The sequence below is a fragment of the Diadema setosum genome, chromosome 1 (assembly GCF_964275005.1).
Source record: "Diadema setosum chromosome 1, eeDiaSeto1, whole genome shotgun sequence".
NCBI classification, from domain to species: Eukaryota; Metazoa; Echinodermata; class Echinoidea; order Diadematoida; family Diadematidae; genus Diadema; species Diadema setosum.
Genome location: NC_092685.1, coordinates 28,908,756 through 28,933,330, shown reverse-complemented (window position 1 = coordinate 28,933,330; position 24,575 = coordinate 28,908,756). Strand labels below are relative to the sequence as shown.

General features: G+C 39.2%; 1 protein-coding gene across 2 annotated transcripts; it reads left to right on the top strand.

Moving 5' to 3' along the window:
• Positions 1 to 767: 767 nt before the first annotated feature.
• Positions 768 to 11,432, top strand: LOC140229323 (leukocyte elastase inhibitor-like). 2 transcript variants are annotated; one of them, XM_072309609.1, is made up of 2 exons: positions 768 to 1,012; positions 2,383 to 3,571. In XM_072309609.1, the coding sequence occupies exon 2, from the start codon at positions 2,393 to 2,395 to the stop codon at positions 3,569 to 3,571; it is 1,179 nt and encodes a 392-aa protein (XP_072165710.1). In that variant the 5' UTR covers positions 768 to 1,012; positions 2,383 to 2,392. The 2 variants fall into 2 exon arrangements, with proteins under 2 accessions (XP_072165710.1, XP_072165702.1); XM_072309601.1 differs by lacking the exon at positions 2,383 to 3,571 and adding an exon at positions 10,219 to 11,432 and having other exon boundaries at positions 935 to 1,012.
• The last annotated feature ends 13,143 nt before the right edge of the window (positions 11,433 to 24,575 follow it).

Genomic DNA, 24,575 nt, shown 5'->3' with positions numbered 1-24,575 from the left:
ATGCGTTTATGAATACTTGTCTATCGTTGAAATTGAGCGCTCAACGTGCGAAGTTGTGTACCTATGAAACTGAAATTCGTACTTGAGACGGAATGAACGTCTATCCAGCTGCTGTGAAATTGGCAACTTTGAGTTGTTAAATTGAATAACTTAGTTTTTCCCTCTAAATTAAATGAAATAGAACCTAAAAGGAATGACATGAAACGAATCAAATTTGAATGCTCACAGAATGAAAATGAACCATAGTATTTAGTATCACATCAGTGACCAAAATCGCTTGAATTTGAACGCTTTTTAATTCGATTGCAAGTCTGATGACATTGGGCGGGAAAACCAATATCAAATAAGCAGAATATAGCCGATATTTGTCTTCTGATTGCTAAGAAAGACGTCGGTATCGATCCCCAATAATGGAAAGCACAACCTGTGGAATTCTTGGGTGCATCCAACGAAAACTTAGAGAAATCGACAGGGTATCGCTTGAGCGTCGCTGGGGTTTATACAGACCGCTCGACTTCAAAAATCGTTGGGCGCGGCGATGCCTGAAGGCCGCCTCACACTACGCGTGTACACTTGTACCAGTATGAGATTTTTCAAGCGATAGCTTGCGATGCGACACTGAGCGATATCGCGCCCTGTTGTCTTCTGTTGCAGGTGCTGCGATGCGACATCGTACAGTTTTTACAGCATGCACACCACACAACAAGCAATGTTTTGCTTCCTGCATACCATTCGCTTCCGGGTATATAGGGCCCGGTAATGGATGGTACATGGTACGTGTAGCAAAGCGAGTTTGCGTCGAGTTGGTATTGAAACGTCAACGAGTGTTTCGGCACGCCAAGATTTCATCAAGATTTGAGAAACGAAAGGCATGTCATCTTGACTCTGGTGTCATCAGTCCATTTTATCAGCTAAAAACTTTCGGCAGCGATAGATGTTCACTACTGATCACTGCGCTGCACTACACAAGTAGGCTCCGATCCTTCACGGCCGACTCGACATAGCTGGACAGGTAAGCACCGTGTACCACCACACACCCCCAAGCCTAACCGCACCGGCGACCGCAATAGCTAGGTTGTTACTGGTTTTATAGCACAGCTCTTACGTCAAAACTTGACACGACTGGTTGGTTAGATTGAACGCAAGATCGAATGAGTTTACAGGCCCAGTTCCTTGTACCAGTATTCGATTGAATAGACGATACGGCATTATCGTGAAATTTGTCACCAGTGACAAATTTCCACGGCCGGACACTTCGCCTTTGGCAGCTAGTATAGAGCTCGCGACTCACACAATCACAGTTGATCGGTATGGTGGGGGTCGCGTCGCGGATCGCGCGCGATCCACGATTGGCAACCTTTCAAATCACTCGTTCGTTGCGCGATCTCAAGCATGATTATGCGTGTATTCAAGTCGTCGACTGTTGTGCGATCTCATTCCAAGTCAACTGTTACGTGATTTCTGTCACCACTTTTCGTACTGAATTAATCGTAATTAACCAGTTATTCCATCAACCCTACTTTTCCCTTCTCATTCTTCAAGATCACTCTGCGGCTTTTAGAATGTTGCTATCCCATGTGCACATAGGCGAATCACAATATACAACACGACTCATAGATCACAATCAGCCCATATGCTCCTAGCTTGCATCAAAATATCATTTCAGGAATAATATTATTTACTGCTTGATATTTTGTAGCATATTACATATATTCAAGATGTTACTAACCAGGAAGAAGATGGCACAATAATAAGTGTGTATAGGACAATCATAGATAAGCCACACTCTTTTGAAGACAGAATAAGGCTCCCTGTACAATGTACTACGGTAAACCACAGGGGAAACCGAAAGTATCACATATTTATGGGGGAAAAAATGCCAAGCCCAGTGTCGTGCCTGTACCATGATTCCTCAAAAAACGTTCCTCATTTTCTGAACTCCAGATTCATCCATGCAACTCTTTTGTGTACTTGTGGCATCATTTTAACTTGAGAAATTATATTCCTGAACATTATTGCAGAGTACTGACGTTGTTGTGCATTTTTGACATGCTGCTATCGAGAAAGTATCTTTTGAGTTGCAGTTGGCTGGATAGAAGTGATTGGAACTTCATTAATTAAAACATCCTCACCATAGACTAAAATCGTAAATCGACTTTGAGAAGTAAATCTAATTTCTGCTCTACATCAGGATTATGACAACATACTCTATGTGTTGATGTTATTCCTGTTGCAGAAAAGTTCCTTCAACCTCACTTAAAACTAATCCCATCAGTTGCAAGATTCTCAGTGAATACTAACATGCAATGGGCCAATTGGATATAACAGTTCTCTCTGCCTTAACTAACAAATTTGTTCCAATCTTTGTAACTTATATTGTAGGTTTTGCATCATGGCCCTTTCCAAACAGCCACCAACCAGGCATGCAGAGCAGCTAGCTGTTGCAAACAACACTTTTGGGATGCAACTTTTCCAAGCCCTGAAGGGGGAAAAACAGAACAAGAACCTGTTTTTCTCTCCCTTCAGCATCTCAGTTGCTTTGGCCATGACCTACATTGGAGCTCGAGAAGATACAGCATTACAAATGTCCAGTGTGCTTCAGTTCAGCAAATTTAGCGACAACAAAGTTCATCAAGCCTTCAAGGAACTAACAACACATCTCTTCACTCAGAATCCTGGTTACACGCTCAAAACTGCCAACAAGCTGTATGGAAAAGCAGCGTATCCATTCACTGAAGAGTTCCTGCAAATTGCGGCAGAGTTTTATGATTCCATGGTAGAAGCTGTGCCAGATTTTGGATCTCCTGCAGCAAGGAAGAGCATTAATGATTGGGTCTCTGAACAGACCAATGGAAAGATTAAAGACCTCATTGCACCTGGAGTGCTTGGACCACTGACAAGACTTGTCCTAGTGAATGCCATCTACTTCAAGGGGAACTGGGCATCTCAGTTTAATGCTAACAAAACTAAAGCAGATGTTTTCAAAGTTCTTGATGACCGTCAGAAAGTACCTGTCAATCTCATGTTTCAGTCTGGTAAATTTCCGGTTGCTGTAGATGACGCTAATGAATGCATTGTCTTAGAAATGCCATACCAGGGTCAAGATTTGAATATGCTGGTCATTTTGCCAAACAAGGATGATGGCCTTCCAAAGCTCGAAGAGAAACTGTCTGCTGAAGTACTTCAAGGCTGGAATAAGAAATTACGAAAGAAGCTTGCCAAAGTCTGGATGCCAAAGTTTAAACTGGAAGATGTGTTCAGTCTAAATCAAGTCCTTGTCAAGATGGGAATGAAGGATGCCTTTGATGAAAACAGAGCTAATTTTTCAGGCATTTCAGGAAAACAAGACCTCTTTATCTCTGAAGTTGTCCACAAGGCTTTTGTGGATGTGAATGAAAAGGGAAGTGAAGCAGCAGCAGCAACAGCTGTTGTTATGAATTTGCGTTGTGCCATGCCACGTGAACCAGAGAAGCCAATTATCTTTCGGGCTGACCATCCATTCCTGTTCATGATTTGTCACCGTGAGAGCCAAACGATCTTATTCCTTGGGCGAGTCATGGACACTGCTTAAACAGTCTGAGGTCTTGTTTCTCTAAAACAATCAACCTGTTTGGAGTTCTACTTCTACAAGCAGAAAAAAAAAATGTTGTTTATACCAACAGGCATGTTGGTTTTTAAGTTCACTGGGATGAGAATCTGTGATGTAATGATAATTCACGTAATCCTTATAAATGCTGCTTGGCAGCACATCGACCTGACAGCAAAAGTGGTATTTGTCAATATCAATAGAAGGACATTGTTAATACATTCAGTGCAAAATAATAAAATGGATGCTTCCCCAAATGTTAGTAGACAGATCATTATGGTCATCTGGTTTACACAAGTTCATTCCTTGTTTGAACAAGATTAATGAATTCCATTATTGTAACATAGAACTTATGCATTATTTCGCTCTGAAAACAAGAAGTCCCCCTATCTGAGATAAAAGAAAAGTCATTCAGACCAATGTGTTCATGAGCTATCTCCAAATTGGCTTATTGTCCCTTGTGCTACAGGGATATGTGCATGTTGTTGTACATGTGAAGAATGAAGTTTTCCACATAGGGTTCTGCAATACATGTAATACAAAATTATGAGGCAGATGGTGTTGTTGCCACAGTCACTTAAGTAGCAAAAATATGTCTCTTCACTATTTTATTACAAACACATGTATTGAGTCTTTGGTTAAAAAGACCTGACTTATTTTCATATTATGTTATATCAGTCATGGTGCCTTTGAAAACAGAAATATATTAATTCATGGGAATGAGTCACACAACTATAGAAGGTTCTTTAAGACCTGTACCTGCACAGGATATGATACATTCCTGTATCAGGGTATAAGGGCTTTTGTTTCACTGCTAGAAAGACAAGTTGGAGAAAGGAAAGTGGTTAATACATGTAGATGAATACCAGTAGCTTTTATAGTTGATTGTCTGAATTATTGTTTCACTTTTTAATTTTTTACGTTTTAATTTTGTGGTAAGTTGATGGAATACGTTTTATAAAGAAAAAATGTTTATTAATGGTAGGTTACAGTTTCTATTTCATTTTTCACATTAAAATAGCATATATTGTGTGTATATTATGCATATTGTACTTACAATGTATTCAGAAATACATGTACTTACATGTCATACTTACAGTGTACTGGTATACATATACTTACAAAATTTACTTACAAAAATTTCATTTTTCACATTAAAATAGCATATAAATATATTGTGTGTATATTATGCATACTGTACTTACAATGTATTCAGAAATACATGTACTTACATGTCATGCTTACAGTGTACTGGTATACATATACTTACAAAATTGTTTAATTGTCATATATCTTCAAGAAGAGTGATGACATGTAATAGATATTCACTTTGAATTTGTAGCATACAATAGTTCACTAAGTACAATGTATATCAATTTAATATGAAAGTGTAGGAATGCTATGTTTGGGCAAATGTGTGCTGCAGTATCCATTATTCCCTCGTGTTATCTTAAAATCTTGCAGCTTTTATCATATCTGAGTTTACAAACTGATGACAGTTAAGTGATAACAGTCGTTATAAGAGACTTATTATATACATATTTGTACACTGTATCAACTTCATTTAAGGAAAACAAGCAGACTTACACTGTGTGGTGTGTTTAGTTGTTGAAATGTTAGTGTTTCGTGCATACATTTATTTTCAATGCTTTTTTTCTTCTGTGGCTAATGTAGTCCTAAATTGTATTGAGACTAAGATATAGATTATGAAAATTGAAGGCGTTAGTAACCGGTCATGAAATTAGTGATATATGCGTATACTAGCCGTCATCTGAAATGTTTTCTTCTGGTGTTTAATAAGGTATTCATACATTAACGTACATAGAAAAGTTTCAACCTCATTAGAAACATCAACTATTGATAAGTAGCGTACATACATGCATATCACATCAGCAGATCAAAATACAACGTCATTCATGCATAAATGCTGATTAAACGGGAAGATTTGAAATGGTAAAGTTTGTTTTTTGTTTTTTTACATTCATTGTGGTCATTTTATAGTCTTTACTTATGACTGATTTTCAAGTACAATGTATTATGTATACCAAAAACACGCGAAAATTATCATTATATAGCAAGGGAATAGCCGACAATGGCATTGATTGAGATACATTACCGTGTACCAACTTGAAGTTTTGAGCTTCCCTCTTACTTCCTTTATCAGGCTATTGTCATCGCTGTTACCGTTGATCACACTGATACTTCAGCTTAATTTATTTACGCGAACGTCATAATTACTGTTTTGTAGAAAAATGCACCTGCTGTTTGGCATTATTGTCTTGCCTTGTGCTTCTCTGTCTCTCCATATTGTTACACCATTCCTCAAACAGAGCTACAGCGTATACTATAGCTGTTTAGTTTCGTTTAGTGCTCATGAAATTATCTCAGAGGGTTTTCTTGTACTTTGTTTATATTTGCAGTATATGAGGATGGGAGAAATTCAGATATTTAATTACATACACACCGTACGCCTTAAAGTATTGAATTTGCCATGATATATGAAGAGATTGCCTACTTTTCAGTACTATGACTTACGCAGTAGGCATACTTGAGTACTGCACGTCATCAAACTTATTGGGATGTTGATGCACGTCTGAGGGAATAGTCCATTCAATCATGGTGAAAATCACGGGAGGTCATTGGTCAAGGTCAAAAATGATTTTTTTTTTCTTACGATATGTGCAACAATTGCACCGTATAGGACATTCTTGGAACATGTCTTCAAACTTTGTACAATATAGCCATTCCGTGGTGACTGATTTTACTTCGTCTGCGCATATACATTGTATCTTTTATAAACCTTCAGCGTATAGTGGAATGAGTTTGGTTATACTGTATTGTAGAAGCATACCGGAAGTCGTAAATAGCGCACAATGTGCGCAGTTGGTTCGTGATCATTTCTAAGTGGCTTGGGTTTTGGGCTTTCGTTGTGTTTGTTGACCTGTGTCGTACATGTATAGGCCTACTGACGATGTTCTGCACTGCTTAGTAGATATCTCCTGCTTCCTTGAAGGAACTATGCGACGCAATTGTATGTTAACTTGTGTTGATTCATCAGGCTGCGTTCACATAGAAGTATTCGGTATTCGCTATTCGCTATTCGGTATTCGCTATTCGGGCCCCGAATACACCATCACCCGCACCGTCAACTCACCATCCCATGCAGTGAGGATTTCTTCCTCATACATCCTAGCAAATCTTATTAACAATTTCTAAACTGCATCAGAATGTCAGTATACATGCTTATTTTTGCTAAAGGGCAAATCCAGACCAAAATTGTCATTATTTCATAAACGAGAGACGGTATACGCTGCAAGAAAATCGAACAAGTTCGATTCCCACTTTGCTATACTTTTCACAGCTATTCGGTACTTTCGAATAGTGCCCTCCTATGTGAACCGGTGTGAGGAAATCCTATCGTTCGATTCAAGCTATTCGCGTGCCCTCGAAAAACGAGCCCGAATACCCGAATAGTATACTTCTATGTGAACGCAGCCTGATACACTCAACATTACGTATGTGGCAAAATGAACAACTAAATACGTGTATGTTATATGATACAATTTGTGTCCTATATTTCCTCAGATTTCTTGGATATGCCCATACCAAAAACATAACACAACAAGACAAAACAAACACACAAACTCTAAACTAAGATGCTATCGATGACACCTGTCAATCATTACTACGTAAGTGTTGTCATTGCAGGGAAACGTGCCACTTAATATGCTCAAAGTATGTACATGATACACAAGTTATACTCATTCTGGGAGAAGGTGCGTTCCATTGTCTGTTGTACATCATAATTACGATTGTATTGCTTTACCAGTGATTGACAAATGATGTCATTGACAGAATCTTGCATGGTTCAGAATGTTTCTTCTTTTTTTGTCTTCTTTTTCTTTCTTTTTATGGTCGTATGAATACGATATCCAAGTACTATACATGTACACAAACTGAATAAAATTAGAAAAGTTATTATGAAATACGTGGTATATCAGATTTTCTTTTGGCCACATAATATAAGTGATGATCAGGGTATTATGAATCGAACAATACAAGCCAACATGCGTATGTGATGCATTGCTCCGGTAAGATCCTAGTCCACTTCCTGGACTGTATTCGTAGTGTGCGTGTGTACGGACGTACGTTGATGGTGTCTGTATGTACACTGCATCACACATGATTACCCCTCATTTTCGGGAGTACCATTTGGCGGAGTGTCGCAATCAGCGGTTGGGCGCATTGGGTGGGTGCCGAGTGTGTGGGGAATGCGGATGATAAAAATCGTCCAGTATCTGGACTAGTAAGATCCACTCATTTGTATAGCCACTGCCCCCATGCAGTAATATTTGACCTGTTAAACTTGTTCTTATGGTTTCAGCGCGCGTTGATGCTCCCGTGGGTTTGTGGTTGTCCAATAATTATTGTCGAAGTTTTGTTGTTCGTCTTTCTCATCATGCAATGTTTGACATGTTACACCAATGCATCATACAAATCAAAATATCGAAAATAGTAAGATATTTTGGTGTGGAAAAGAATAAGAACAAAGAATATTTGACCTTTCACATAATTTTCAGAAGTCAAAAAGCAGTGAATATGAATATTTACGTGGTACATGATGCATGTATGTGTGCATACATATATCGATTTATTTATCTATCCATATTATGAATATGAATATATATGTATGTATAGGATAGGTACATCATGTATATTATATGAGCATGTATATGTATGTGTACGATGTGCCTTACCATTACTGCGTACATGAAATAAGCACGATATATTTCATTCCATATCAGATAACAATATGTATAGGATACTTTGTATTCACACATTATTATTTTCATAGTGCATATTCGGTCATTACTCCGGCAAAGGCAACTGAACGTGTAAACTTTAATATCATTATCATATTGTATTTATCATCTATCGTAAAGTAGTTGGAGTGGTACACATACACTCTGTAACTTTCCCTCTTCCCCCTACCCTTCCCTATTTCTCTCTTTCTCTATTCCCTATTCTATCCAGAGTAGGTAAGCATATAGTCTCCATACCGTCAAGCCTCGGCTTATTTTGGAGACCCTTCTGTTTAAGTTTCATAAGCTGTTTGTATTTGTCTTGTATAATTGTACTAAAAACTGTGTGTCGATATACTGTTTGTCATAAATGACATGTACATAATCATATCTGATGTAACGGAATTAAGCAGAAATAAAGCAAATCAAATCAAAAGCTCTATAGAATAGAGTTATGTTTATTTGTTTTTTTCATTGAAGACGTCCTTTAGTACGTAGGCCCTTTACACTTGTACTAAATTATGTTTGGATCGTATTCTCGAGACATTAAAAGTTGACTGGTATGCCCCAGGCCTGGATAAACTAGCATGTAAATGCAGTTTTCTCTTCAGGATTTCACTCCATTGTCATGAAGACTTTTTCATGTTCTTACGATAACGATAGATTGGATTATGTACGTATAGAACGATCAATAAAAAAAACATAATAAAAAAAATACTTGGCAATACGTTTGAGAACCTGTCCTAAGTGCCAACAATATCGTGTACCACTGAGGAAAATACATTTCCATGTTTAAGTTGGTTTGAAGGAATAACGCACATTCAGTTCAGTTGTTGTTTAACTTTATTTTGGTATGTTGTGGAGTTGCAGTTTACAGCTCCGATGTTTCCAAGGAATCAAGTCATATTCGAGAATTTTTGTAACAGGACAATGAAGAACAATGAACTGATGTGATTACAATCACATGATTTATTTCGTTGCAGTTATGACACGTTACATCAAATAAGTTGTACAAAACACATGAAAATTACACTGAAATTTCTTCACCCCAAGTACATACTAAACGTTCTTCTGCCCATAACATTATTATCGCGCGTCCATTTATGATAATCCGAAGTCACGGGACAAAACTACACTGTATGTAAAAAAGAAACAACAACAACACATACACACTAGTATAGGGAACTTTAAGAAATACACTTGAAAATGCAATGAGAATGATGTATTGTATAACCTTTCCAATGAACAACAATGCATTTAGGTATACACATACATCTATGTACATTTACTTAACAACAGAAACAACGGAACAACCCATGATAGTCCGCAGCAGGCCGAATTGAGCTATTTTGCAATACAATATAAATACTACATACATTTTTTATCAGAATAGGTGACACGATAACTTACTTTTACATACATTTTATTTCGTCGCACTTAAAAATACTTCGCGATCAATACAGGAGCATATATCTATAATTTCCTTTATATAGAGCCTACATACACCACGATGCCACTTTTATAGGTCTAGTTTTGTTCTGTTTTCGTGTTGTCGCAAGGGATCATTTTCACCCCTGTGCTCGAAGACATTCATCACTATCCTATATGCTTTGTTTTAACATAATTATGAACAACAAAAAAAAGAGGGAAGAATACGACACGAATGACGTAAGGACCAAATGAGCGCGATCGAAGACTATTTCTGAATCATAAACATACGTTTCTACTCGTCAAAAGTTCCTGAGACTATTGTGAACGCATATTCGCTCAAATTGTATCTCTGTAAGTGATGTAAACTACATTTTGTATCCTTCCCTTTTCTAACTGCAGATTTTTACCTTGTCATTTGCCATGGCATCATCGACGCGCCCAACAAGACCTACAGCCCAGCTGGCCAAAGCCAACAATGGATTCGCGCTAGACATGTACCAACAAGTATCAGGTGGACGGAAGGGACAAAATCTCTTCTTTTCCCCTTTGAGTATCTCAACCGCCTTGGCAATGACTTACGCCGGAGCTGGCGATGAAACAGCGATACAAATGTCAAACGTGCTGCAATTTAGGGATGTTAACGGTGACCAACTTCACGAGGCATTTAAACAACTCCATTCCTATATGCACGACCCAATCGCGCGTTGCAAGCTCAGATCTGCAAACAAATTGTACGGAAAGGCTGGATACCCTTTCTCTAAAGAGTTCTTAAACACTGCCGCAGCATTTTATAAGTCCACCATAGAAGCGGTTGCCGACTTCGGCTTACCTGAGGTAGCCCATACTATCAACTACTGGGTCTCTGAACAGACAGAAGGAAAGATAACGAACTTCATCTCACCCGGAGTACTGAATTCTCTCACACGTATGGTGCTGGTGAATGCAATATACTTTAAAGGACCATGGGCATCGCCATTCAAATCATACCAAACAAATCAGTCGATCTTCAGGGTCCTGGACGAAAGGAAAACGGTACCAGTGCAACTCATGCACCAGTCCGATGATTTTAAACTAGCAGAGGACAACGCCCTGGACTGCATGGTGTTGGAGTTGCCTTACGAAGGCAATAATTTCAGCATGTTGATTGCTCTGCCGAACAAGGATGATGGTCTCGCGCTCCTTGAAGCCAACCTTTCTGTTGACACGCTCAAACGATGGAATGATAATCTCAAAGAGAGATTGGTCAATATATGGCTGCCGAAAGTCCGAGTGGAAGATGAATTCAATCTGAACGGGGTCCTGAGTGACATGGGAATGACAGACGCGTTTGACGAAAACAAGGCCAACTTTGAGGGCATCTCGGGTAATCGTGATCTGTACATCTCTGATGTGGTCCACAAGGCCTTTGTCGAGATTAATGAAGAGGGTAGTGAGGCTGCCGCTGCAACGGCAGTTATGATGGCATTTGGCGGTTGTGTCTTTCTCGACGCCCCGAAGCCCGTTAACTTCCGGGCTGATCATCCTTTCCTTTTTATGATTTGTCATCGCCCTACACAGAGCACTTTGTTCATTGGTAGGGTCATGGACACCTCAGGAAACTGAACATCCTGTAAGCGAACTTGTCGATGCACTCCGTCCGTGACCGTGTTATCAAAGACGAGTAAATTTGTACTAAATCGTGTTAGGCCTTTCGAATGCTTATCAAAAATAGCGCTTTGTTATTGTAGGTAATACTCAAAGATATGCAAAGGCTCATACTAGTAATTTAGTTGTTTGTTTGTTTTTAACGCTCGCTTTGATTAAGTACATGTAGCTTATAATCATACCAGAGAAGTGAAAACCACATTCCTTATCATACAATGCATTTTATATATGATTACATGATTACAATTATGGTCACATCCATAGTGTATAGTGTTTAGGGAATATCTATACAGCATATAGGCCTGCAGGTCAGGGAATCTTCTGTTATTACGCTTGTATTGTCATCATATCTCTCTTCAAACTCCCTGCTAATTCTAAGTAGTGGTCGATCTTGTTGGTGGGCTGATTTTAGTTCTCAAAGATGTGTCGGTTATACATGTACGTATTACTTTTGTAATGTGCTTTCTGTGATCATAATTAGGAAGCTCCCAAAGAGACAAGATATTATGTATGTGCATTTCTTTTAGCTTCGTAGTAGTAGCACACCATAATAATCATGACTATGTTGTATGGTATATAAGTGATTCGGTCATCACCAGCTAGAAGACACGTGTCTTATAAGTACAAAAAAAAGGAGGTTCGGCTTCCCGAAGTGTTTATAGGATATATGTAGATTGATAATAGCTATGTCAATATCACTGTGTGTTTATGTATGGTAGGTGTTTGTAGTTATTGATTATTGATCACGAACATTGTATGTGTGTGTGTGTGTATGTTGTGTGCACGCGTGTTTGTGAGTCTGAGTTTGCATGGTATGTATATTCAAAATAACAGGCCCGTTACTTTGTTGTTAGTTACAATATTTTGTCCAAAATTTTAGCAAAAAGATGCAAGAAGTTATAGACCAGAAGTCATTCATCATGATTAGGTTGGTTACTGTATATGAAATATGTGTCGGTTACGGATATCGATATTGCATTACATATTAATATTGTAATGTGCTTTCTATGATCATGATTAGAAAGCTAGGTACAGAGGCGAGATACATGTATCATGTACATCTCTTTTAGCGTGGTAAAAGGACACCATAATCATTAATAATGACTCTGTGTTGTAGCTCCTAATTGATTAGGATACCAATCACCAGCTGGAAGACACAACCGTGTCTTATAACCACCAAAAATGTTCGGCTTGCCCAAGTGGTGTTTGGGATTTGTAGCTTAATGGTATTTATAGGTCAATATCATTGTCTGTTTATGTATGATAGATGTTTGTAGTCGTTGTGCGGACATTGTGTGTGTGGTGTGTGTGTTGCGTGTGTGTGAGTGTGCATGGTGTGTAAATTCAAAATTACATTTTACTTTGTTAAATGTTGACTACAAGATTTTGTCAAAGTTTTAGAAAGACGGATGAAAGAAGTGCTACCTGAAATTCTCATTATGATTAGGTTGATTATATGAATAACAAATACAGCTGTACAATGTATTTGGGAAGCTGTAAGAATAAAAGGCCTACATGACATTTTCGATGGGTTTCTTGTTGCCGTAGATTTTGGAAAAAAAAAAACCACAACAACTTTTGGTACCATTGTGCATTTACTGTTTAATACTGTACATTACATATACATGTCTTTGCATGGTGTGGTAGTGCATTTCGATGCTGGGTTAAAGCTTTGTAAGCAGGTGTTGCCAGCTGTGCCCACGGATGTAGGAACCCAACGGAATATCGGGTGTGAGGCAGGGATGATCTCAATATTTATGACTATGCATGTGCAGATAAGGAAGTGATAGATTTCTTATTAAACCCCATAAGAAAACATAGAAAAAAAAATCATTTTATGCTGTTGCATGGTGTAATTTATACCAAGGAACGTCTCATTATTGGACATGTCCAGCTTCATATACATGTGGATTAAGTGAATGCAGCAATATAAGTAGAACACGTCAGTGAGAATTTGAGGAAATTGGACAATCCGTTCAAAAGTTATGAATTTTTTAAGTTTTTGTTTAGTCACTGCTTGGATGAGAAGATGGCAATTCGGTGTCAAAGGGCCTTGTCATCTCGGTGTAAACTACCCTTATTTTCAAGCATGTAAAGATGCAGCCATAACGCTTATCTTGACTGCGTCCTTGCTTAACATGGAGAGGTTCAAAGAAATCTACCACTTCGTAGGTAAATAGAGCTTTAACCAGGTTTACTCTTTCATCGGGCAAGTCCGTCATTGATTCTGATGGCTTAGCTTTTCGCCTTTTATATAGCGTAGGCATTTTCCAATCATGTCGAATTGCAGCACCGTCCTCAATTATGCAGTAATGTTCTCGAAGGGAAGACCATGTCATCCCAGCACCGGAGTGCCCTACTTGGCTGTGATGGTGTACGATGATCAAGAGTGTGACATGATGGTCATGTAGTAGGATGATTGGATGTCTAGAGCTGAAGTTGATCGTAGTCTACCGATACGGGTGCCGACACGTAGTGCTCCATTTACTACTCGTGGAGCCAGCTTTGCCAGCGACTTTCTAGAAGACTTGCCTTGCAACTTGTCAGGAAATTCTTGTCTCTGTCCATTCCATCAATAATTGTTATCTGGGCAGCACGTAGCTCCTTAGGAGTTAAATTTCAACGAGTGCTCCGTTTATCTCTGATCACCTTCATGCGCAAGAATTCTATGTACCCCGCAAAAGCCATGCTACGCTCCTTATGTTTGTCCCACGTGGATTAGCGTTGGAGAAGATCTCTTGATTTCTATTTAAGATCGTAGTGGACATCTGCAGCTTTCTTGACTTCCACATCACCTTCCTGCAAGTCTAGTAGTAACACCAGGTGGCTTTTCAAGGTGTCATCTTCTCCTTGACAAAATTTCGGACCAGTCAGCCATCTAGGATTTTCAACGAAATCCTTGGCCTTCATTGCTGTTGACCCATCGTCAGCCGGATTCATTGTGGTGCCCACATGTCGCCACTGGGACAGGGTCGTCACCGCGTGAATGTTTGCTATTGTGTTTGGCGACGAATGTTTGAAACCTCCGGCTTTCGTTTCTGATGTATTGTAGCAGCGAGGTGGAGTCAGTCTAACTATTCCTGCTGTACAGAGTGTTCAGATCCGCTGTAAGTACACCTGCTGTTAGCTGAAGACGTGGGATTAAGATATTCTTTGGAAAACAGAGACGAGAATTGCCTATGACGAAGGAACAGTGTATATCCCCTATTACGTCTACTAGGCTCAAGTACGACATCGCTGCATACCCATGCTGAGATGCGTCACAGAAGTGCAGCTGGCATGACGTTACTGTCCCAAATCCTGTTTGCTTGAGACACTATGGAATCTTGATATCAATACGTAGTGGCAGTTCATCTGGCCATTGCTTCCATCTTAGAGCTCATAATCCGTGACTGTTTCATCCCAGTTCACACCTCTGCGGCAAAGGGACTATAGCAGGAACTTGGCTCGTTGGATGAAGGATGCAAGAAATCCCAAAGGATCATAGAGTGAGCTGATCATGGATAAGATGCCTCTTCATTTTGCCGCGGCTTTCTTTTCAAATGCACCTTAAATCCGCAGTCTCGACATTCCATAGCACGCTTAGTGTGCGTTCGATCGGTCGTGGTCCAGGTCGAGATGACAACTGACTGTGCTCTATCTGCTTGTATTGAAGCGAGGACCTCCATGTCGTCACTGTACTTAGCCATTTCGTTAAGCGGAAACCACCTTTCTTAAGCAGCTTGCAGAGTCTATGAATCAGGTTCTATGTTTCTTCTTTAGTTGCAATCGACTTGAGGCAATCATCAACATAGAAGTTCGCAGGTACCTTTACTTGGTGATTCATGGCCTCGATGTCCCCCACCATCGCCACAAGTTTCTTGCAAAATCTGGTGAGAAATCCAACAAGACTGTTTGTATAATCTGGCCCATGTAGGAGTTGATAATTGAGGACGGTCCCTTGGTAGCGTGCAGTACAGTCGAACGCTACCGATATCTTCTCTGGCTTGTGTGGATGTAGATCAGGGTGATGGGGTAGATACCACACGTGGTCTGTGTTATAATAAACAATGGGACTTTTACATAGCCCTTGTCGATGTAGTCTTGCACCGTAGATATGTATTTCTTGCAGAAGTGATGGTCTTTCAATTACCTTCTTGAGATACCCTTTTTTCGACAACTTTGAGATATTAACTTCAACCTCATGTCTGTCATTTGCCAATTATCTGCCAAGATGGGGATTGTGCTTGCATGGCAGACCTACGTCTTAGTGACCTTCTGAGAAGTTTACAGTTGCATCCATTGTGACCTTGGCTCGCTGATCTTAAATTGACTTCGTGAGATCTTGGAGCTCTGCAACATCGTGGTCAGGCTGCCAGAGCTTTCTCTGTTGGTTTTCAAGTGCGTCATCTGCTTTGAGGAAATTTGCTTCTTTGGGAGTTTGACCAGCAGAGGACCTTGTTGGCCCTAATATGGTCCACCCGAGGATTGTTTTCACGGCTTTTGGTTCCTTCCTATTGCCGCGCCTTTGCTCCAACCCCAGAAGGCCTCTGGTGCCCCCTCCTATCAGAAGGTTGAACTTTCCTGCCTGTGATGTTAGGGGGAACTACTCCTTCCGGGTGTTGCCAGCCTTTTAGGTCTTGCGGTGTTGGTATGCTGGTGGAAGATATATTCAGGTCGCTTACCGTCCAATCCTTTGGTAGTCGGATGCCTTCCCCGTTATTGATTTTCTCCGCTGTCAATTTCATCTCGAACACTTTCTTTACTGCTCCAGTCTTACCAACAGTAGACAATTGGTAGTATTTTTTTTTTCGTTCATTCCCCGTATGCCAAGCTGCCTTACCAGGTTTTCATCGCAGAGAGAGACACCTCCTGACTATATCCAGTAACCCTCACCGGTACTGCGCGTAGACATACCTTCCTACTATATAGTGGTACTGTGGCATGTTCTTGTGGTGGTTAAGTGCCGGCCCCCTAGTCGTTTTACTTGCCTCTGTTGAAGTCATTGTACCAGCCGTGGTTGAACTCTCGTAGTGTCCTTTGGTGGGTTTCTCTGTGTGACTATGTAATAACGTGTGGTGCTTGTATTTACAGTTGTCCTCCTTGCAGTTGCTCTTCTGCCTGCAATTCTATCAAAGTGAAACGACTTGAAGCAGTTGTAACACAGTTTGGCTTCCCTCACCTTTTGGAGTCGATCGTCACGTGCCCTTTGCTTAAACTCTTTACATGCCTCCAAGTGGTGTGTTTGAGAACAGCAAGGCAATTTTGTTTGCGATCGTTGACTTTGAGGCTGGGCTTGCGTAGACATTGTTGTGCGTTTGACCGTACCTGATTTGTGGTCCTTTGCATGGTGACCCTGTTTTGGCCGATATATTGCCCAAGCATGTTATTAGCAAGCTCAGCACATTTTTCCACGTGATCGGTCAGCATGTCGAAGTTTTGTGTTATATCCCTCGCTTCATCATATTGTGAGCATTTTTTGCCCACTCCGTCTGCAGGTAAAGTTGTAGGAGTTGTATGTGGAGCAAGTTGCCTGAACTATCCATGTCGGCACGTTAACCCAGGACAGGAACAGGCCATCTCACACCTCATATCACGTGCTAGGTCCAAGTGTGCTGTTCCATCATTTAGACGGATTTACTGACCATTCAACACCCTTTTCATGAGGGCAGTGGTCGCTTGGAAGGATTGCCCGAAGTGGTCATATAGACTTTGTCTAGCCTTTCGATAGCCTTCTGACCCAAGAAACGTACAATTTTCAATGCTGTCACGTGCTTTGCCAACACAAAATTGAAACAAGTACATCAATTTCACCTTATCGTCTACTGGCTTGTATTCGATGGTAGCTTCAAATTTGTTCATGAAACCACAATACTCAAGTGTCATTTCTGGTTTGGGCGTGCCCATAGCCAAATCTACAAACAGAAAAAAAAAATCAGTGACTTTCGGCTCTGTACTAATTTTAGGCGCAGCCTTGTTAGAGCTTATATCTGCTTGGCTCCTTACGTGCATAGGCACAGTTTCATTCATTTTTTTTTCTCTTAACACTTGCCTACAAATGGACATGCACTCACTTGCGGGTGACTCATTTTCAACCTCTTCTTGGAGGACATGTACCTGTACCTCTACTTCAGCTTGCTGCATTTCATTTGCAGGATCTATTGTAGCAAGTTCTTGCTGTAATTGCATTTGTTTCATCTTAAGTTCTTGTGTCTTCCTTACATCTTCAACTTCAAACATTTTTTCATGCACGGCCTTGATGCGGGCATCTCTCAGCATCGCACTAGATGTCGTGTAAGTTGAATGCCGTGATGACCTGCTACTCCGGGATGCTGAAGACCTTAGCGACACGTTGTCATCATCTCCACGTGAAACCGGTTGCACCATCATTTCCTGTGCGCTCGCCCTTGCGTCCTTTCTGTTTTACTTTAAAGTCGTCCATGACAGAGTCGGCTTTCTGACCAGTCAGTCTCTTTTGAATTTCATAGAATCGTTTCTCGTATGATTTGAGTATCTTGTCCAACTGCCAAGCCTTTTCAACAATATTGTATATCATAGTTATCCACGCTTACCATGCAGCTCTCCAGTTCCCCAAACTTCCTTGTGAGTCTGCCAGCATAAGCGCGACCAGACTGTGTCAGAGTCACCACTTACCACTGTCACCACTTTCATTCGTAACTTCGATTTGCGGAATGTTATCCATAATTGCATTTCCAAATCACAAGATCTAAACAACTCCTGAACTCATGAAGAGGCTACATTAAGTTCATGATTGTTTGGCTTCTAGAATTTTTCAATTTTGCTGAACATTCCAAGGCAGTGGTGGGATAAAATTCTGCAGTTGAACTTCCTTCTGCTTGGTGATGCCTTGCAAGGTGATGGTTGACATTTTCCTTCCGCTTGTGTGCCCAAGGTGTTAGCCAATGGGTAAACTGTTGCTATGCCTCTTTGATCTTGCTGTGATGAAACTGACAAGCCACGAGTCTAATTATTATCAGCATGACTTCTCACTGAGAGAAAATGGGTTTCTTTGTCTAACCATTGTCTTCATATGAATACATTTACATATTAATTCAAACTGTCATACTGATAGTCTTAATTCACTGACATTCCAGCTTTAGTGGCGCTATAATTCCAGACTACAGGGTTTTATAGGAGGGGTAGCAGTGAAGATGTGGGGGGAGTGAGTTTCTTAGGTCAATATACAATATTATTACATTTTGTTTCGCTTTACAATTGTTGGTTTTTTCTGTCTTGATTAAGCAATTTGATGACTATAATAATGCCAGGTGTCAGATATCAAGTTTTTAGTTAAATTTGCGTGAAAATAAGTATTACACATACAGGAAAAGTATAAGTACTTTTGTTATGTATATCAAAATGCTTATATTTGTATTGTTTAGATGATAAGCAATAAAGATCGTTGAAAACAGACTGGTCGCCTTGGAGATTCCATGCATCATCTGTACAGACTTTACGCTTTCATTTTTTTTAAAACATCTTACTATCATTTCAACCAAACTTGGTAGAAAATATTTATTGTTGTACGGGATGCATTTTAGTCTAAATGAATTAAGTGACCCCAGTAGGGTCTTTTGTGTGTGTGTGTGTTTGTGTGTGTGTGTATGTGTAGGGGGTCAAAATGTCCCGATCCGACATTCTCAAAGACATAAAGATCCGAAAGTAATGAACGATGTCCAACCAAGCCGTTTTACGTCGAGAATTCTCTGAGAGGCTTTGGTTTGGATGTACCGTAATGATCGATAATGGTGAACATCTTCAGTTGCTGCTTCGATTGTATCATATTTTTACCCAGCAGATTGACAGATGTCGATCTTTAAGGAATTAAAAAAAACTGGTTTAATGACACAAATGACAGTAATTAGACGATGGAGTATAGGACCCCAGGGTCATGATGACCTGCGAATTTGAAATGAGACGTTTCAAGTACTGTAAATCGAAATTTGATCTAGGTAACTGCATGCATGGGCCGAGATCGGTGATAAGCATGATCAGGGCGGTAGACAATGCATTAACCACTAAGAGAAAGATTTTTCAAATTTGACCCTAATTTATACAGCCAAGATGACGTCAGATCAAAAAGTCGTTTTTCAGTGAAACAATTCATACATACAATATAACAAAGTCTATAACTTGTACGAGTCCAAAATATAAGGCATTAGGTTTGTATCAACCAAGATACAACATGCAGTATACGTTTGACCTTCTAACCTAAGTCGCACAGCCAATAAGTTAGCTCCTGGTTAAAGAGTTGTTCATTTATCAAATGATCCGTTTACCCTATGTAATTGTGCATATAATTATGGGGTCCAATGTAGTGTATTAACCAATATATAGAAAATAAGCTCTTTTAGACCTTTGACCCAAGTTTATACAGCCAAGATGGCGTCTGATCAAGAAGTCATTAGATGTATTAATGAAACAGTCCTTGTAACATGGTCCATAATGTGTGCAAAATATAAACGGTGGTAGGGTTTGGATTAACCATAGTAGAGAATACAGTGGAAACTCAGTACATGTATAACAAGGTCCTTGGGACGAAGACAACTTGTTCTTTGTATCAAATACATACCTGTATTTTGTTATATCAGTAGTAAGTAAACAATATAAAACAAAGGATATTGATTTATTGGGACTGGAGAAATTAGTTTTATCAGGTATTTTGTTATATCAGATTTCTTCATAATTGAGTTTCTACTGTAATGTATTTTTGACCTTTGACCTTCATTTGCACAGCCAAGATAGCGTCTGCTCAAAACGTTTCTGTTTTGTAAAAATGATTCATGTAATGTGGTCTGCGTGTGTCAAAAACATGAAGGAGATAAAGCACGGGTGTCAACAGACACACAGAAATAAAAATCGTTCACCTTTGACCCCAATTTACATAGTCAAGATTGACATCAGTTCACGAAGTAGTTATTTTATAACAACCAACATGGTCTATATGCATTTTACATGGAGATGTGTGCGAAAAAAAGGGGGCATCGGGCACACTCATTCCAAGATACAGATCAGTATCTTTTTTGTTGTTGTTGCTATAAGCCTTACATACATATTATCCAAGATGGCGTTTGTTCAAGAAGCTGTTTCACTTTAATATGATGCACATTACATGGTCTACAAGTATTGAAAATATGGGGGCGACACAAGGCATATTGTTTTTAAGCTATACGAGCTACACGTTACGTATTGCACACAAGCCCTGAATTTCAGCAAAATTTTTAGACGTGATACAGACATCCAATCAAAAAAAAAAAAAAATGCTTTGGGAAATCGGGCCCAAAATGTCAGCTATACTATATCAAAAATCTGGGGAAAAAATATTCAAAAATGATTGAGCTGCTGCGAGTGAAGTCAAGTTCGTTTGTTTGTTTGTTTGTTTGTTTGTTTTTTAATGGGGCATACTTTTTTAAGCTGCACATAATATATTTGAGGTTTTTACTGGCAGGTTTCATTTCCTCGGCAAGGACAAGTAGCCTATAGTAATACGCAATCTGTACGGCCTTCCCTGTTGGAAGAAGAGTTTTGAATAGAACAGGATAATTTACATGGCGACGATTTTGTGCGTCACCTAAGATTGCAGAAAACACCCTTTGGATAATTTATGAGGCCTTTCTGTATGTTATTCTAGAGATGATCATTTCTAAATTTAGAAATATATCCTAGAAAAAATAGCCGGTTACAACTTTTTTTTTTTCTCAGGTATAGAAGTTCATTTTGTCCCCTTTCTTTTGGCCTACTAATAGCCATATTCTATGATTACGCGTGGCTATTACCCTATAGCGGCGAAGTTTTGCTGGTATAGCAATTAAAGGGGAAATCCGGACAAACAAAAAGTCATCCTGAAGAGAAAGAGTAAAATTTCACAACCACAACAGTGTCAGTTCGATCAAATCGGATGAAAAGTAAGGGTGTTGTTAAATTGTTAAATTTTGCTAATTCTTGAACAGTCGGTATGTGTATACAACTTGATGAAATTGATAATATCATCATCTAACAATTTACCTTTATGCAGTGTGTAAATACAATCATAAAATTTCATTTCTTTTATAAAAACATGCGATATTGACCCGGCCTCACATCCTGATACAGGATCTGACTGATCATTATTTTGAAGTTCATTCAACCAGGAACAATGTTTCTTTTTTTATACCTTTAGAGAAGAAAATTTTAATTTTTATCATTTCTTTTTTGGTTCACGATCAAAGGAAAATTCTGTTGTGATGACATCATCAACTCAATTCAATTCACTTCAGTTCAATTCAATTCATTTTAATCGTGCAATAATTAAAAACATTACAGGAAATTCAATGCGGGATTATTACATATAAATGACGATGCATAACAAATACAATATATATATATATATATATATATATATATATATATATATATATATATATATATATATAGCGAGAGAGAGAGAGACAGAGAGAGAGAGACAGAGAGACAGAATACGAAATAGTTAATGATATATAGATAAATAACTGAACATGCATGCAAAGTCAAACTGAAAAGAACAATCGTATAAAAAACGTGGCATAAAACCGACTCAATTCGCATGATGTTAAAAACTCCAGAAACCTTCCCTGTTGCTTCGTTCCCAGTCTCACCCCTCACCCCTCCCCACCATGTCAGCCCGCAATAAACTGAAACAACTCAAACCAACTCGCCCTAAATTACAACACAAAAAGCAAATTAACACATACCAAAATAATATTAGTGATTATATAATCATATAATTTTCTTCCTAAATTTCACCAGTAGGCCTATTGCTCATAAGCACTTATAAGTTCCGAGGTATATAAAAACAAATACACTTATAATTATTATACATCAACTTTCCAGAAAAAAAAAATCTTCGTATCATGCTAACGGTGATTGGCAGTATCATCCAACAGCGCCTTACCCACCGGGACTATGCGCCTTTGCCTTTAATTCAATCATGCTCGATTAAGTTGTTACGTAATTGGCTGGAGAAAAGTACATCCTCGAAAGAGTAGTACAGTATAGTATTCTGCATACCCGTATCATGAGCAGGAGGGGGGGGGGGGAGCATACTTCATGTCAACAAACTAATCCCATTAGGACGACATCACCCAGTCAGTTTACCCAAGGAGTTCGCAGTCCCTTATCCACCTCCCAGGCGCCTCAGAACTTGGATCACGGACACAATCCGAGGCTGTGCGCTTAATAGCTTTGAGAGGACCCTAGGTACCACTGAACGGTTTATTGGTGGAAGTGTCGTTGGATCCACTCATTACAACGCGAATATTATTGTTTAATATCTCTCCGTAAGTATATTTTCTTGTTGAGAGCACTATGACATCAATCAAGGCCTCTTAGCGTTCACTCTGGGAATCTGTTCTCTTGTTGAAATTAAAACTAGCGGTAAAGAGGTATATCTATAGGCCTAGAATGTGCAGAATCTTTAGAAGCAATGGCCTGCTGCAATAAGCGGCATATTGTGTAGCTGTTCTGCTTGTGTATTGTCCACAAAGTCACTGACCGATGACCAGGCTAGGCAAGGATATGTCAGGGAGGTGAAAGAGAGACCACCTCCCTGGATATGTCAACTCGTCAGTGGCCGCTGTATATGACGTGTGCATGCAATGACGTTAACGAAAGTCTCGTACTGAGATATATAGATTGACAGGTAATGCTTGTCGAACCACGTACTCTGATGGCAGAATCTTTTACTGTCAAATGTGGCTTGCTGTTTCCACCGTCTATCGTCAATTAAAATGCCACATTTTTTTTTGTGTGCCAATGGACATGGGAAAATAGATCTACGGATAATTATTCTCAGCTGGTACTACACGGCCTGATCCGATCCTAGATATGCAGATATTGACAACTTCATATAACATTGTCATTTCATTGCACCCACTTGAAAGTTTGTCACCAATGCCAGCAACATTTACTCGATCCATAAACGCCAGGAACAGATCAACTTAATTACAAACGGTTTGAAAACTAGCTATATAGAGAGTCTATCAAGTCTTCGGCAAAGAATCAGCATTCCAAAGCAGACTAAATGAGCCATAAGCGTTAAATTGGTAATTTGTTAATGACAGACATCTGTCATTAAATTACACTGGTATAGCCATGATCATGCAGCCCACTCCCTATCTCGCTTAATTCTTTCTTGCCTATTCTTCTGTCTATATCACGAACCGAAGTTTACCAACTTGGCATGCAGTACAACCTTTGGACCACCTCCTATGATAGCTCAAGCATGCATTGTATGGAAAAGGCTAACTTCACGTACAGCATTAGATTATACATTATACATAGTCCTCGTTCATAAGTGGTGGACTAGTCTTACAGTAGTTGAGAACATTACTGATAACTCCCTAGGGAGTTTTCTGTAACAAATTCTTTTTTAAATTATGCAAATATCTTGGAGAAAATGGAGTTGAGTATACTATTAATGGTGATTGTGGGAAAACACCTGATCAGATCGAGACTGTTAGCAAGTGGGGGTAGAATCAAGGTTTCGTAGGCCACTGTAGTATTCTATTACTATAATCTATAGTCTCTAACACCATAATTGTAATGCAACGCAATATAATGTCAACCCTAAATGTAGAATCATATAAGACAAAGAAAAAGAAAGAGCAATACATTATTAAAGAGTTGTCTCTTTTATAACATTTTAAGTTAAACGTTATTAAATGTAGCGTCTAAGGTTAACAGTGTAATTGCACTTCTCTTAGGGTTAAAAGCTATTACATTTGCGGTCGATATTACATGCAGCGTTATTATAATTGGGATTGATATTACATGAGTTATTACATTAGGGGAGAATAATACATAGACTTGGTTTGACCCACTGTTTTTTTAACAACAAATGCAGAAGCTCAATCAAAAATACACTGTACTTAGAATGAAGGAGTATGCAGAGGTCATTGTGAGTGTTTGATAGTGTTTGTGGAGTCTAACAGGCTAAGCCATCAGTGGTGTCACAAGTTGTTTTTTTTTTTCTCTCTCTCTCTCTTCAGACAGGACTACAGAAGAGTCAGTCATCGATAGTTATTATTTCATCACCGATATCGTATCATACGTTTCATCAGAGGGGAAAATTGCCAAGTACATTTTTTTTAAAATCT